We start from the raw sequence: 16,366 nt of genomic DNA on the forward strand, positions 1-16,366 counted from the left end.
GGAGTTTTTCCCTTGTTTTTCTTGCATTCTTATGTTGCAGGTTATTGATTGCGTGGGAATCGTGGAGTGAGGATCACTTAGAAATATAGCTTTTATTAGAGTCGTATTTCAGTTTAAATTTTTCTAAGTCGTTTAAATTTTATATGGACATAGATTGCGTTTCAGTCTTTTCTTATGTTGTAAGACCCTTTGTTGGATTTAAAATTATTAAGTTATTTCTTAGTCGTTAAGCCTTACATTTATTTTATTAGAAATAGATGTGGCGGTAACACTCCCATGAGTAGGTTTTGGCTCATGTTTTTCATTAAAGGTGTTTTCGAAAGTCCGACCAATTCTGAGGGTGTTACATAAACTAACCGGCATGCCCTCTGACGAGCGTCCAATCAACAGGATGACCAGCAAACTCATCCTAACCGATAGACTCTTCCCGATTAACAGACTCATCGTAATCAGTATCATCATCACCTGAGCCGACCGTATTACTGCGCAAGCTAGTCTGGTGCTCAAAGCGACTACGCACATGGTCTAGGGTACTCGAACGTTGGGCCTGACTATGTCTGGCCGCTTGTTCCTGCCTGGCTCGCCTTGCAGAACCCGTAACCCCCCTCTCATGGGGGTCCCCTCTTAGTAAACTCGGCCTAGAACTATTGCTGCTCAATAACCCTCTAAAAAAGTCTTTTCCTTTTCCCTGATTTCCAGCCATTTACTATAATTTTCATATTTTAATAAACTATTAATAAAAAATTAAAAGCATAAAAAAATACATTAAGTTATATTCATTTTAATTACACTTACAATATTAATTTAATAAACATTTAAGTAAATTAAATAAACACTTACAATCATATAAATTATTAACAACTAAAACAATTCACACATATAAACAAATAAACAATTTTATATTAATAAATAATTAAACAACTAAAATTTAATTAACAACTAAAATAAAATTTTATTAACGATTATTATATTAAAAATTAATCAACAACTAAATTTTAATTAATATATTATTATTATATTAAAAATAATTAAACATTTAAATAAATTATTTAAATTCAAAACTAATTATTATAATAACATTATCATAATATAATAATATATTAAAATAAAATAATTTATTACAACATTTATTAAATAACAATAAAAATAAATTAATTAAATAAAAGAAATTTTATAATTCGAAATTCAAAAAAAAATAAAAAATAAATAATACTGGTCGCACAAGTGCGACTGGTATTATTATTATTATTTTTTTTTTGAATTTCGAATTACTATATTATTATTATATTAAAAAATAATTAAAAATTAAATAAATTATTTAAATTCAAAACTAATTATTATAATAACATTATCACTTTATCATAATATAATAATATATTAAAATAAAATAATTTATTACAACATTTATTAAATAACAATAACTTAAAAAATAAATTAATTAAACAAAGGAAATTTTATAATTTGAATTTAAAAAAGAATAATAATACCGATCGCACAAAAAGTGCGACTGGTATTATTTTTTTCTTTTTTTTTGATTTTTGAATTACATTAAAATAGAAATTACCCCGAGTTTTTGTTAACGACTTTGATTCTAAGGCTTTAGCTCCGATTAATTTTATGTGTAGATTTTGTGTTTTTTGAAGTGATAAGAGTGTTATTGAGTGAGTTTGAAGTGTTTTATAGAGGTTTTAAAATTTTTAAATCCGAGGACATTTTCGTCATTTTATTGGGGTGACGATAAAATGAAAACGGTGGCGATATATAATAATACCCATAAAAATTTATTAAAAAACTTTCCTCTTATTCATCATATGTGTTTTATTTGACTTTGCAGAAATTTTAAAAAAGCTAAATAGGACTGGGTAAGAGAGAAAGGGTAGTGTTTTCAAATTTTAAGGGATAAAGTGGAGTTATTATAGATAAAGGTGTAATAAAAAAAAATTCTATATTATTTGAATAGGTTTAACGGTAGTGTTATTGACAATTTAATGGTATTGAAATTTTTAAAACCTTTATTTTTATTGCTAGTGTTATTGATAATTTAATGGTATTGAAATTTTTGGTTGCACAAGAATAAATATAGGTTTAATCAAATTGTTAAGGGCACATGAAGAATTATTGTTAAGGGCGCATTAAAAAAAATAGTTAATGATAAAATCATTTTTGACAAAAGAATTATTGACTATTACATTATAAATTTTCAGATTATCCGTATAAAAAATCATAAATATAAAAACACATAAAATTTCTCTAAATTCCAACCGATGTCTTACACATGTAGCACATTGCACATTCATACAAAAAACCTCATTTATGACTTATATAGTAAAATAATTTCATGAGAAAATAGTTACTCCATTTGTTAGTATAAACCCACTATCTCACACGACCATTACTTTTATTACTGTTATATAGTTTTTGTTAATAAGAACGTAAATTCTTATGAGAGATGATCTCTTTAAAAAAACTATTTTTATTAGGTCAGCCTATTATATATTTTTGAAAATATTGTAAGTAGACATTAAAAATAATATTAATAGACAAGAGATTAAAAGTAGGCATTAAAGATATAATAAGTAAGCATTAAGAATAATTTAAGTAGACATTAATCTTTAATGAGTTGAGCGTGAGATACGACTCTCAAGACACTAACTGTAATTAAAAAAAACTAAAAATTGATTTAGAATTTTATCATAAACATGGGTGATACACTGATACACTAACTTTCGAAAAATTTAGTGTTAGAGATTAAAAAGATACTCCTATGATCTTTAGGTAGTTTTAAATATTTTTTTCATAAAAAATAATCTATTCAAATTTGGATAAAATTAAATAAAAAGGACATTTATAGCAAAATGGAGAGTAGTTATTAAGAGTACAAGTAGATGGGATATTTCGAATACACAGGGCCAAGGCAGGGCCTACGTTGAACACCCAGGAAATCCTATATTCAAAGAGCAACGAAGACATCATCAACTTGAATTGAATTCTGTAAGTTTTCTTCGATTCGCTCATCTTTGATTTATTCACTCTCAGTTTCAATTTTTAAATTTAGGGTTTTTGGTACTGATTCAATGGAATGCTTGACGTCTTAGGGTTTCAAGCTATGATTTATATTGTTAGCATATTGATAATTAGGGCTTTGCTCGCAATTTCCTTTTGCCTTCTTTGTTTCATTTTAATTTTGTTCAATTTGATTTCCGCAATGAATGAAATTTAGCTAGTGTCTTTACCTTTTTTTTTTTTTTTTTTTTTTTTTTTTTTTGTAATTATGTTATTTACATATTTTTCCTGGTTTTTACAAGATGAACCTTGGTAACTTAATTTTTAGCTAAGTTTTCAATTCCTATAGGTTTCCGAACTTTCGAAAAATGCTTTATGTTTCTTGAAAGTAGATGTTTATTATGAAATGCTGGGTTGAATACCGAAGATTTTAGCCCCCACTACCTAAGATCTAAGATTTAAGTATTTAAGAATTGGGTTGAACAATTGAGACCCAAAAACAGAACCAATGAAACAACTATAAACAACAACAAAGTAAAAGCAATAAAGAAGTAATCAAACACAACACAACGGTATACGTGATTCACCCCAATGGGCTATGTCCATGGTCTAGCCTAGATGTCTTTATTGCCTTCAAGAACACTCCAATGGAGTTACAATAGAAGTATGATCACAATTGAGAAATGAGAGAGTTCGAGAGAGAGAGAAACACTAAGTAATCTAAAGAGAGAAAGAGGGTTAGAAAACTAAGATATCCTAATTTATGTGTTTAGTCCTATTTATAACACATAGGGACTAAACAATTACAATAAAGATCCTAGGAACAGAAAAGCCGAGTGAAAAAACCAATATAAGATTCCAGTTTCTAAAGCCAACTCGACTTTTCCTTGGCCAGAGGAAAAGCCGACTTGGCTTTTGCTTCTGTTTCCAAAACCAAAGTTGCTTTTTAAGGCTAACATTCCTTATGTCCAAGTTACCCCTTCTAATCTCTTCTTTACTTATGCGTATTCAACATGGATTTAGGGCCTAAGTCACCCTTAATCATAACAATTACTCAACTCTAAATTAACTTCGATTCCATTTATTTTGTGTGATGTGTTACACAATGCAAAATTAATAGCCTTTAATCAAATGACGCAGACCATGGCTTGCGGACCTAGATTCTCCTATTGAAATATTTAATATATGTTTAAAGGTCATTTAGCTACAAACTACAGTACTTGATTTTGGGTTAAATATGAATTTATATCTTGGAATTTGGGATACAAGTTGAAGCGTTTGGTTCTTCAATGTAGGTTCTCATGGTTGAATGAAGATCTCCATTTTATTGTTGGGTTTGCAGTCAATTGTTTGATTTTTTTGATTGCAATTATTAGGGCCTTATCCAGTTATCCTTCTACTATTTATTTTTTTTTCTACAATTAGTTTTTGCTATACTATCCGGGTGTTTAGGAGGATGGTAGCTAGTTAGGCTTCTATTGGTTTGTGTTCTTTCTCATGCTTCTGCTACACGTATAATCTTTTGTTCATTGTTAATTGCCAAGAGTTAGAATTGGATATAATCGATTTATGATGCTTGTTTTCTTTTGTAGAATGTATAAATGTCTATTTATGACGCAAAAACAAGTCCGAGTTGATGATAAAAGTTGTTTTGCAAAGTGATAACAATTGACAGGATGCATGAATAGTTCAACGTCAAACGATAAAATTTTCATTGTCTTGTTATCAATTTGCTAATCAGTATTTGCTATTAGCCAGGCTCCTCATGATATGATGTCATTTTTTTTAAAGCTTAATAGATTTTATTTTACTGATATTTGGGTGATGTTTTTTAAACTTACAATCAAGGTATTTGTACCTTGGTGGAATTTGTAATCTAACTTTGTCAGATCGTCAAGTTATGTGGGTTAACTACATGGCCTGCTGATGTTTTCAATGTCTTCACACATTTGTTTAGGACTTTATTCATATTCTACTTGCCACAATGGATTCTGACATACCCTCGCCAAACCAAGAAAGTAATGAAGAGAAAGCAGAATTTCGCAAGCTTACGAATGAAGCAACTATCCGGAAGTATAGGCGTTACTCCCCAGTTTCTGGATCATCAGCTGAAGATGGTTAGTCTTTTTTCTTGACGATTTATTCCTTTCTAGAAACATATCAAATCAAAAGTTATTTAAGAGATATAATGCCGGATTTTTTAGACTTCTGTATGTTTTAATATTTCTACATTATGGACACTTCCTTTTCTCATCAAGCCAAAACATCTATTCTCATGGAGATTTACATTGCCTCATTCTTAAAGTTGAAAGAAATGCCTCCTTTTATAAGATTGAGATGCTGACTTTTGTCAAAATAAACAATTGTTTGAAGTTGAGGTGATGAATTTGGTGAAGGTAATAAAAAAAGCATGATATTTGTTGGTGAGACTATATCATTTTACTTTCTATGTATCTAGATGCAATATTTCATCTAGAATATTACACTGGACTTAATGGTGCTTTCTCTACTGGTATGAAAGAGTATTAACCTAAATCATTTGTTTTGAATGACGTAAATGATGTTAATATTTGAGTGTTCTACGGGATCCCAGAGTCCTCAAAATTAGAACTGGATGCGTCTGACACTTGGATCTCTTACCAGAGTTTGACACTGGTAGCCGTGTTAGAGATTCACAGCTTCCTATTTTTGCTGCTATTTTCTTTTCTCTATTCCCTGTCTATTCTTTTGCTAACATGTTATATGACTTCTTGATTTAGACTTAGCTGTGGGCCTGTGACTATTATTTATTTTCAGGGAGCCCAAAACGTGATCACATCTCTAGAGGAACTTCAAAAACTTCTTACCATGAAAGAAGGAACTATGATAAAGGGGATGACATGTTCTCCGGTCGAAGCCAGCGGGGTCACAACAGTGATTCTTATGGACTTTCCTCCAATGATAATCGGCATGATGACAGCTCTAGATGTGGAAAATATGCTAACGAAGATGGAAGAAATGCAAAACCATCTGATCGATTAGGAAGAGAGTCTAGAGTTGGCACTGATTCTGATTCTAGAGATAGAGAAAGTGACTACAATAGGTCAAAAGATCGCTACCGAGATGGGGAGAAGTATCCACATCAGTGGTCTGATAGAAGTAGATATGATGGGAGGCACGGACATAGGTATGATGACCGTGATAGGTATTCTAGGGATAAAGATCACTACCAAGATGAGAGGAGGGAGTACAGGAGTTCAAGGGATTACAGAGGTGATCGGAAAACCTCATATGTAGATTCGACGCGGCATCGTGGTGATTCCTATGCAAAAAAGGAAAGTGGTGACATGAAGGAATTAGATAGTTCAAAGTACAAGAGTAAAAATGAGGGAGTTGACATACTTGAAGATAGGCATGGCAGAGGAGGAGGAGGAAGATCAGATGATAAGTCTGCTTTGGAGAGTGAAGACGTTGCTTCAAAAAGGCCCAAGTTCAGCTATGGCAGTGATAACAGAAAAGGTGGGTGTAGGACTTCTTCGAATTTTAATGTCTTTAATTTGATTCTTTGTCCTTGTCATTGAAGTTTCTTCGAATTTCAAATTGCGACAGAAGAAAATCAAAATTTAGTTCTAAAGAAAGTTGAAGATCTTGCACCTAAAGTGTCGTCTGAACGAGGCCCTATTTCTGGTGCTGATTTGTCTACAAGTGTGGATGCTGCTAAAGTTGCGGCTATCAGAGCTGCTCAATTAGGTTAGTGCAATTTGGTAACAAATTTTAATGTGCTTGGTGTTAGCTTAATCTTCTACCACATAAAGTGCCTAGCATGTTTCTGGTGTGAGTTTACTTTTAATATTCCCACTCTCTTCTATCATTAATTGTATGGCTTTGACCTCCCGATTCTCCGTTATTCTGACACAGCATAAAGTGGTCAAAGTCTGTGTTAACCTAACATGACATGGGATTTGGATATGCCTTCACCCTTTTAAAGAGTTCGAAGTGAGGATGTCAACTCATGAATTCTGTAGGTCATAGAGAGATATTTATGAAGCAGAATTTTGGATTGAGATACACAATTTTAAACTGAGAAGGCAGCTAATGATATTATAAAGTAGGACCATGCTATATGTAGCCCACAAGATGCTAAAAGTAGGAACAGGGAACAATAACTAAACAAATCTTACGCCAATTAACACTTGCTTTTGTCATAATTTTCTGATTCAAAAAGTTATTTAGTGATAATGTCAAGCCTTTGGGACTGCATATAGATTTTTTTAAAAAAAATTACCTGAGGGCCGTTGTTTGTCATAAATCGCCAAGCTTCTCAATGCTTGTAATGGTCAAACAACTTGAAAGCTGCTCTTAGATAAAAGAGGAGAGAGGGCTAGAGTTATTGCTTGAATTCATTAACTATGTTCCTTTCTAATTTGGATTGTTTTTAGGCATGCCGTTTCTATTGCTATGTTCTTAGACGAAGACGATTTAAAAGGAGACATATATTGTTTGTCTTTTTTTTATTGTCCTTTCTGTAAAATAACATGGATTTTCTTTCAGTCGTCTTACATTTTGTTCTCACTATGCTATCGTATATTGGTTGAGATTGTCATAATTAGTAAAGATCCAGCATGTATAATTACTTCTAGAAAAGATTGTTTACCTTGACTGGGGGAATTTAGTTAGAAAGTTAAAAAGAATGCTTCAATCTACATCCATAGACCTCCAAAACTACATGATTTACCTAAAACATTGCTGACTAGTGTTGGTGAAAGTGCCAGATAAGACAAGCACAACTTTGACTGTTCTGTTGCTCATTATGTCACATTTTATATCAGCTTATATTTAAGTTATAGATCAAGACTTCAAGTTTGAAAAGTTTGACCTCGAAAGTAAAAGTGGACAATTGATAACTGAAGAAGGCAGTGTGCTTTGCTTTTGTCAATTGTCAATTGTCAATTGTCAATTTGAACCTGGTACTATGATAGTAGTCTAGTAGATCCATGCATTTAATGAGAAAAAGCAACTCCAGGGAGATACATTTTAATTTTAATGTTCAGCCATGTCTTTTTATTTTCTCATTTCCTAAGCGTCGAGATTCCATATCTTTTTGACATAGTATCATTATTCTGAATACTAATTTCTCTGACTATGTATCATTGGATCCATAGATCTGCTCTTGAATTATGATGGTATCCTCTATTCAGAATGACTTATGCCTCGTACATGGTGCTTTCTACTTTTATATTTGATTAATGCTGTTTCTTGCACCTATCTTATAACGAGGCTGCTCCACTTGATCAAACATACAGTAGGGAAAGTTTTATTGTAACGAGCTTATAGCCTTGGTTTATTGCCCCTGTTTCATTCTCTGCCCTCCTATGTTCTGACTTTGATATCTTTTCTGGTAAGTCTTTTCTTAGTGATGAGCTTTTTTTACTACTGTGTTACTTGAAGGATACTATTTAAGGTTAAGGTTTCTGTGTGGGAGGTTGCTTACTGGTTTTATAGGAAACTAATGGGGGATTAACAGCCAGGGGTCCAGCTTATCTGTAAGTTGACTGGGCTTAGCTTCCAATCTGAAACGGTTTTAGGGAAAGGGCGGCTTTGATGATCCTGGGGCAGATGGTGTGCATCATAAGATAAGGGACTTGAACAGAATAGGAGCGAATATAAAGCCTGTATTCAGTGTGTAAAAGTGTTTTGCACTTTCTCTTGTAGTTTGGTGCCTTTTACTCCTCTCTACTCATCTCTGCTATTAGGATTGCCGTGCACATGTGTTTATGGGTAAATTAAAGTTATGTTTCTGCCTTTAATCTCTTCATTATGAGGTCTTGTTATGGTGGTCTGATCTATCATTAAATGAATACTCATGACTATCATTCTGCATTATCTTTTTTGGGAGGGTGAATCAGATATCATTTCATGGTAGAAGGATAAAAGCTGTATCAGTGATGAAGTTTTTCCCATATGTTGGGAATGGGATTAAAGGGTTGAACATTGTTTTTGAATGTCAGGGATGTGATAAACCGTAAGTTTTTGAATATCAAAAGAAGTCACTGAAAAATCATTGGTTGTTTAACAATGTGTGCTGTTGCCACTTGGGTATAGTAAATAAGATAGCCAAGATCTTGATCTAAATATGTGCTTTGTTTGTGTATCTTATTTCTTACCCAGTAACTCTATTGTGAATCCGCTCTCCAGCTCTCCCTTTTTTTTGCTTTTACTTTTTACATAAAAGAGTTCCAAAAAATTTAATCTTTTGGTATGAGTACTGGATAGGTATAAGTAAACTAGGACCCTTTTACTATTCTTTCCGTTGGCAGTAATAAAGCAAACCCTTTTTCCATATGTAATTCAATCCAAGGAATTGGCCTAGAGTTCAACCTGTTTGCAAAGTTTTAAGCTCTTTAATTACATCTTCAGTTCGCTGAGTGATTAGTAATGCACTGGGTTAGATAAGTGTCCTGAGGGAATGTGTGTGAACTTTTAGAAGATAGAAACATCTTTTGTTTCCGTAATATTGAGGATGGCACAGTGTGATTGCGAGTGCTGAACATATTTTACTCAATGAAATCACTCCTTCAGTCCTTTAAAAAATATCAAGGACCAAAAGTTCCAGCTATACTGTCTTCAGAGCTGAATGCTATGCTGCTTTTAAAAATCATTACCAAAGGGAATATCTCGCTGTAGGTTGTTACACCTGTGCTGGATGCTGATTGTCATAGCAAAATATGAATGCTATTATTAGCCAGCTCTCCTGCCCCCGTTCATTTTAATACTCCAATATATGCACAACTTACGAGTTAAAACCCCAATTCTAATGCCAAAACCTATGAATTTGTATTTGGTTGAAAGTTCAGGAAATCTGAATGTAAAAGGCTTAGCACAAAATTAGAGTTTTTCTCGATGAGATACTGATTTAATTTGTTTTTATCATTACTGAGTCTGGGAGCAACTATGCTGCTTGTGGATGATACAAAAGGCCAGGTGACCTGGTGATTTGGTTGTTTAGAAGCGCACAACTGCATATTGAAGCATTGGGTTAATTTTAGATTTGGAGTGAAAAGGTGGATTTTGGATAACTTTCTTGATAACAAAAGTAACAGTCCATTACCCTTGTAATCAAATTGTAATTAAAAAGATGTTGTTTTCAATTAAGCATTGATGTAACTTGGAATACCCGTGTTCATATTCTTTAAATCTAACATTGGATCAAGTATTGAAACAGACTGCATAATAACCTGAAATGCTGATGTCATTCTTGAGGTTGCTATGTAGCTGTCAACTGTTCTTACTTTCATCTGGTATATTTTTTCTGTCTTTGAAGCGTTTGTTCTCTAAATACCAATTTCTTTGAACGATACTGATGAGTTGAAAAATAAATTATAGCATACAAACTATTAAGTATTAACTGGAATGTTTCTTTGAACTGGTGCTTCTGTTGTGCATTGTATTAAGTTTTTTTTTCCCTGGAAATCAATTTATAATGTTGGATAACGTTGTGGAAAAAATTTTGATGTCAAATTGATCTTATTCAATGCAGTTAATCAGAACCTTACGAGTACAGGTTTCATGACCGCTGATCAGAAGAAGAAGCTGCTATGGGGAAATAAAAAGAGCACTACTTCCGAAGAGGTACTACTCAAAATCTTCCATCTTTTTTTTTGGCTTCAATCTAGGTAATCTGGAGTTATTAATATCTATGCCATTTCCACACTTCTAAATCTCATCTCTAGTCACGGCTACAGACAACAGGAAAAAGAAAACTTTCCTGCTTTTGATTGTCTAGATTTGTCTTCTTGTGATTCATGAAAGTCGTTCTGTCACTTAAATCCTTGCTTGTTTATAATTTTTCTTTCCCTTATTCTGTTTTCAAAGAAATCATTAACAGCATAGGTCACAACTCACAATTGAATTTATGCATCACTGCTTTTCAAACTCTGAACTGCCTTCTGCATGTCCAATTGAAGGCTGGTGAGTGGTTCACAACCTTAATTCCCAGATGGAAAATGACCAGGATAATAATCCCCTGTTTAGTACCTCCACTAAAAACCTCTATTATTTTTTGTTCTAAACAGTGCTTATCTATGGGTTGTTTAATGCTTTTGATGTATACAGTCTAGCCACCGCTGGGATACATCTCTTTTTTCTGATCGTGAGCGACAAGAGAAGTTTAACAAACTCATGGTAATTTTCCTTTCTTTGCAATACTCTTGTAGTAATCTATTTTTTTGGCTAGATGAAAGTAAATGGGAATATTATGTTAGCCTATTGAAGAAATTATAGACCGGTGTCACATAATTCCCTAATCTCCTCATAAATCGTGAATTGTAAAAGAAAATTATTGTCGGTTTTGGGATATTTTTGTGCTATTTTGTGCGAATCGCGAATTCAAAAAGTGGATTGGTTGGCGATTTATCTTACACTGTCATAGACACTAAAGCAAGACGTTTTCACAATTAGTATTCTTCACTAACACAGTTTTAGAGTCTGAGGTTGCCTTGGTACATATGGCCAATTGTAGGGCGTGAAGGGCGAGGTGAAGGTGGACCCAAAACCTCCGAGCAGTCAAGATGCCGAGAAACAGAGAGAACTTCAGCTGGATCTGGAGAAGCAGTACACTGCTGGGCTCCGAAGAAGAGATGGTCGCACTGTAGGGTTAGGTTTGTAAGATTTTATCCAAGCAGTTTCCTTGCACACTATACATTAATATCACATTGTCTTATTTGTATTTTCTGTATGAGAATTTTGGTGGGAGTAGAGTCATACACTATTAAGGAATTGAAAAATTCTAGGCTTGCTCTTAGCTTTTGTGCATTGCTATCTTCTGCTGATTGGCTGTCAGGTTTGTATGTGTCGTGCTTTTCAGATTTGAGGCACATAAGGTCGTTTGTTTAGAACCCGAAGTTGAGGGTATTGCATGTTTTCGTGTAAGTACATGGGGTTTTGACAATTCTACCAGATGCTTAATACTTAACGAAAATAATAATTTTATGCAAACTTGAACTAATTTAGTGTACTGGTTGAACTCCTAGCATGTCCTGTGTTTTCGCTAAATTTTTTCGGTTGCATGGGAAAAGAGGTATCTTCTATTAATTGATGTGTCTCAATGAGTGTCGTGTGGCTATTATAAACTAGAGTGTTCTTGGCACCAAATCGGAAAGAAACATTTACTTGATTATAGCATTGATTTCAGAATTTGATTCAACTTCATTGTCTTACAATATGTTTCCATTTCCCCTATTTTTGTAAACTAGCAAGATTTAAGATGCTTTTCATAATAAGTGTATAGTGTATACGTAGGAGTGTTGTCGAGACTAGCTAATTAGGTTAGTTTTGTAGGATTAAGCGAATAGGTTCGCTCTTGGCTTGGCTCGTATCGTATGGTTAGGTAACAGACAGTAGGCGCAGTAGGCTCAATCTCTAGATTCTCATCCTTCCCATGTCTCATCTTAGTTTAGACCACACCAAAGTGTTGTGTGTATAGTGTGTTCAAAGAATAAAATATACTTCACAAAATCATATTTATATACAAAAAGTAGTTTGGAAACTTTCTTTAGAGATAATGATACTTGATGTAAGAGCATATTATTATTGTAGTAATTAGTATCGTCTTTATGCTAAAACATGTAATAATTAGGGGACATAATATTCTTTAATCAACCAAATTAGATCTCTAAAAGACTGATCGAATCAATGGAACATAAAGTCATGCCCCTAAAAGCTCGCACATGAAAATTATATTCCCTAGAACATAAATCATAGATCATAATATATTATCATTATCCTACTTATCGGGATGTTTGGCAAATGATTGATAGCTAATAGCTGGTAGCTGATTGGAGTGATTGATTTAACAATTTGATCTTATGATCTGGTTTGATGAGCTGATTTTGAACACACTGTTATGTATAGCTTGTTTGAAAATAGTTTTTTTTTATTACGATAAGTTGTTTAGACCAGCTAATTTATCGAACATCATTATTAGAGGTTTTGACGATCCAACCCTCCTTTATTTGTACTAAAATAAGATATTACCAAACACCCCTATATATAAACATTTTGCTATGGAATTCATTTATTTACATCTAATTATTGTTACTCGTTAAAAAAAGATGCACAATGATGTTTAAAGAAATTGTAAATAATTAATCATGATTATAATTTATAGTAAAAATTAGAAGAATCTTTTTAGTAGTATAATTTTGATGACATCTGACATACAAATGACCATTACACAATATATTCCCATCTCTTTACACAATATTTTTTATATAAAAAATAGATTCCCTTCCTTGTAATTATATATATTTGGCCCTTTCTCGTCCAAAATTTGGCGTTGCATGTGTGATTCACATATTCTTCCCCAAATCATTCATACCCATTCTTCTATGCTCGTGCGAATTTCAATTCTCACATCATTTTTCAGTATTCCTGTTAATTTATCCTAGTCTTAATGTTAAAAGTCTTTTAACACTTAATTTCGGTTATAACTTTTGTTAAAATTTAATCCAAAAATGTTATAATTTAGCATACCATTAGGACCGTCTCATTTATTTTTGGGCCTCAGAGCGAAAAATAAAAAATAGCTCTAAAAATTTAAGGCGCAATAAACAATATAATACTTTTTTAATTCTAAAAAGCGTTAATGATTCATATTACGTAGTAAAAATGTAAAATATACCTAAATTTTTAGTAAAGTTAATATTAACTGTGTAAATAAAAATACATTTTTTGAGCCTTACAAAAATTTAAAACCCTAATTAATTGTTTACTTTGCCCTTGCTAATCAACGGTCATACATACCATTATATTTTCCTTCCATTTTAGGATCTATATACTTCTATATTGGTTTGAATCGAACTATAAGGTATCATAAATGCCACCTTCTTGATGGTCGATCACATGACTTTTAAGACTTTGGCCTTTGGTCTTTGGGGATTGTTTGTCTAATTAAAGTAACTCTTCCCAACTAACGTAATTTAATAAATACTAGTATGGTTAAAATAGATATTCATTTTTATCCATTCTTTCATTTCCACATTTTCTTTTCCTTTCTTTGATTTTCCATAGTCATACTCACTATATCACGTGCCCTATACATAAGCTTAATATACAAACTATCAACATATAAACTTTTTATTTTAAACTCGTCTCAGGGTACCTTTTTAATTTTTTAACATCAAATTAAAGGATCTACTAATTGGTCATGATCGTGGTTATGGTCATCAATCCAGACCATGACCATGACCAATTAGTAGATTGTTTTAGTTTGATGAATTTTTATTAAAATAGTTTTTTTAAAAAAAATTTAAAAAATTTTCTATCAAATCATACAATTCCTGCTTTATAAGTTAAATGTCACTCATGTTATACAGATCTTTATTATTTATTCCTCCATCAAACAAAATAATACAATTATATTGGTGCAAAACAAGTACTAAAAAGTATGTTTAATTAACAGAAAATAGACAGCATGGTTAAGGCACATGCATATTGGCTATGGCTTTGTTCGTTACACAAGGAAGTTGGCAAAATGTGGTAGATACAAGGGATTTGGACTATCTAAGTCATTCAAAATATTTTTTGAAAATAAATGAATATGCATTAATGCAACTTATTTATCATAACACCAAAAAAAAATAGTACTTGCTCCTCTTACTATTTTTTTTATTTGGAAAGCAAATTTAAGTTACATAATAATCAAATTATTCTGGTCCAAAAAATTTGTTATATATGTTGAGTTTGTTTTTTGACATATTATTATAGCCAACATGATGAAAGATTATAAATTTGAATCTCAATTATTTTCTATTTCAGGTGAAATATTCAAATATATTATCTAAGACAAAATACGACCAAAACCATTAAGACAAAGAAAATATCTATTTTAGATTGTAAAATATACAAAATTTAGAGATATGTGATCTAAGTTTTTTATTGTTAGCTTAGTTTTTTGGAAAGACATATTTAACGGTAATATATGAATTAAAATATCGCGTTTTTACGCATTATCATTATAAATAGATATGAGAAAAGAAAATGTGGATATTTTAATAGAAGAGTAGGCATTATCCATTTAAATAATTATTTTTATTATGGAGGAAACTTTGAGATGTACTTAAAGGTTTTATCAAAAGCATGTTAAGTATAACAAAAGGAACGTACTAGCATAGTAGACACCTTTGGTGCTTGTTAGAGCAAAGCTAATGAAAGTAATTTGCAACTTTTGCTTATTTAAGGGATCACATTACACAAATGATGACATAACTCTCTTATAGGTGTTTATTTGATCTTTTGATTTATATTTTTGGATCATATCTATAAAAATTGGGATCATATCACCAATTATGTATTCTCTTTGATTTTCTAACATAGAGTACTTTTAAATTTTATTGAATTTGCTGCGGTTTGAATTGAATTTGCTATTTTATTAAAATTTTGATTATTTGGTGTTTAATAGTAAAAAAATAAGACAAATATAAGTAAATAAAAACATTTAAATCACTAATTTAGATGTTAATTTAAGTCATTTTTAAGTTTTTTTATAACTTGGTTTACTATTAGTTCAGTTTTATTTTTATAAGTTATTTTAAAGTTGAATTTGATTATATTCAGATTCATGTCTATTTTGAATCATTTATTTACCTCTACTTAAACTATACTATTCAACTGGAATTAATACAACCTAATTTCAATAGATAATCACGATATCATAAGAGGTTTTGTTTGTCTAATGAAAATCGAATAGACGTAAATTTTAATCATAAACCCATTCTTATTTATTTAACTCCTCATAATAAGACTAAACCATTACACTATTCATGTCATTCTTGTTGATTTACAAATGAATTACCCTTATTAAGTGGGAATTTTTGACCATATGATCAACCAAACAAGGCCATACCTTAACATAACTTACATTCTACAAACATTGCTTATGTCAATTCACAACTCTATGGTGGCTTTGAATTTTGATCTTTCTTGCCTTGTTGAAAGTGTTTGGTAAGATTCCAAGTAAACTTAACGTTAGTTGTAAGACATATTATATATAATTCGCATTACTTGATTAAAAATTTTATTAATACTTTATAAAATTTTTATGTATATAAAAATATAAGTTGTAAATTACAACTTTAAAATTTAGTATTTTTGTAAATTACGATTATTAAAGTATTAAAGTTTACAAGTCCAGGGTAAAAATACAAAAATTTGACCACTTAATCTAAAATTCCGACCACCAAAATGGTTGAAATTCTATATTTTGGTCTAAACCTGTAAACTTTGATACTTTGATGGCCGTAATTTAAAAAAATAAACATTAAAACTATAATTTGTAAAAATACTAAACTTTAAAGACTTTAATTTACAAAGTATTTTAAAAAATAAT

The 16,366-nt window shown here is 31.4% G+C and overlaps 1 protein-coding gene across 3 annotated transcripts; it reads left to right on the plus strand.

The window, feature by feature from the left end:
• The first annotated feature begins 2,781 nt into the window (after window positions 1-2,781).
• On the plus strand, window positions 2,782-11,986 carry LOC130825714 (uncharacterized). Of its 3 annotated transcripts, none has more exons than XM_057691091.1 (7): window positions 2,782-2,991; window positions 4,961-5,120; window positions 5,800-6,501; window positions 6,592-6,732; window positions 10,520-10,611; window positions 11,095-11,163; window positions 11,464-11,986. In XM_057691091.1, exons 2-7 carry the CDS (start codon window positions 4,988-4,990, stop codon window positions 11,872-11,874), a joined length of 1,548 nt encoding a protein of 515 aa, XP_057547074.1. In that variant the 5' UTR covers window positions 2,782-2,991; window positions 4,961-4,987; the 3' UTR covers window positions 11,875-11,986. The 3 variants fall into 3 exon arrangements, with proteins under 3 accessions (XP_057547074.1, XP_057547076.1, XP_057547075.1); XM_057691093.1 differs by having other exon boundaries at window positions 11,501-11,986; XM_057691092.1 differs by having other exon boundaries at window positions 2,847-2,991; window positions 6,595-6,732.
• Window positions 11,987-16,366: the final 4,380 nt, after the last annotated feature.

Source organism: Amaranthus tricolor, chromosome 10 (assembly GCF_026212465.1).
Source record: "Amaranthus tricolor cultivar Red isolate AtriRed21 chromosome 10, ASM2621246v1, whole genome shotgun sequence".
Lineage (NCBI taxonomy): Eukaryota > Viridiplantae > Streptophyta > Magnoliopsida > Caryophyllales > Amaranthaceae > Amaranthus > Amaranthus tricolor.

Bases quoted from the DNA above. Each gene is read 5' to 3' on its own strand.
- LOC130825714 (XM_057691091.1), top strand. From the start codon at position 4,988: ATGGATTCTGACATACCCTCGCCAAACCAAGAAAGTAATGAAGAGAAA. The intron at 5,121-5,799 runs GTTAGTCTTTTT...ATTTATTTTCAG, and splicing joins TGGATCATCAGCTGAAGATG to GGAGCCCAAAACGTGATCAC. The intron at 11,164-11,463 runs GTAATTTTCCTT...ACACAGTTTTAG, and splicing joins AGAAGTTTAACAAACTCATG to AGTCTGAGGTTGCCTTGGTA.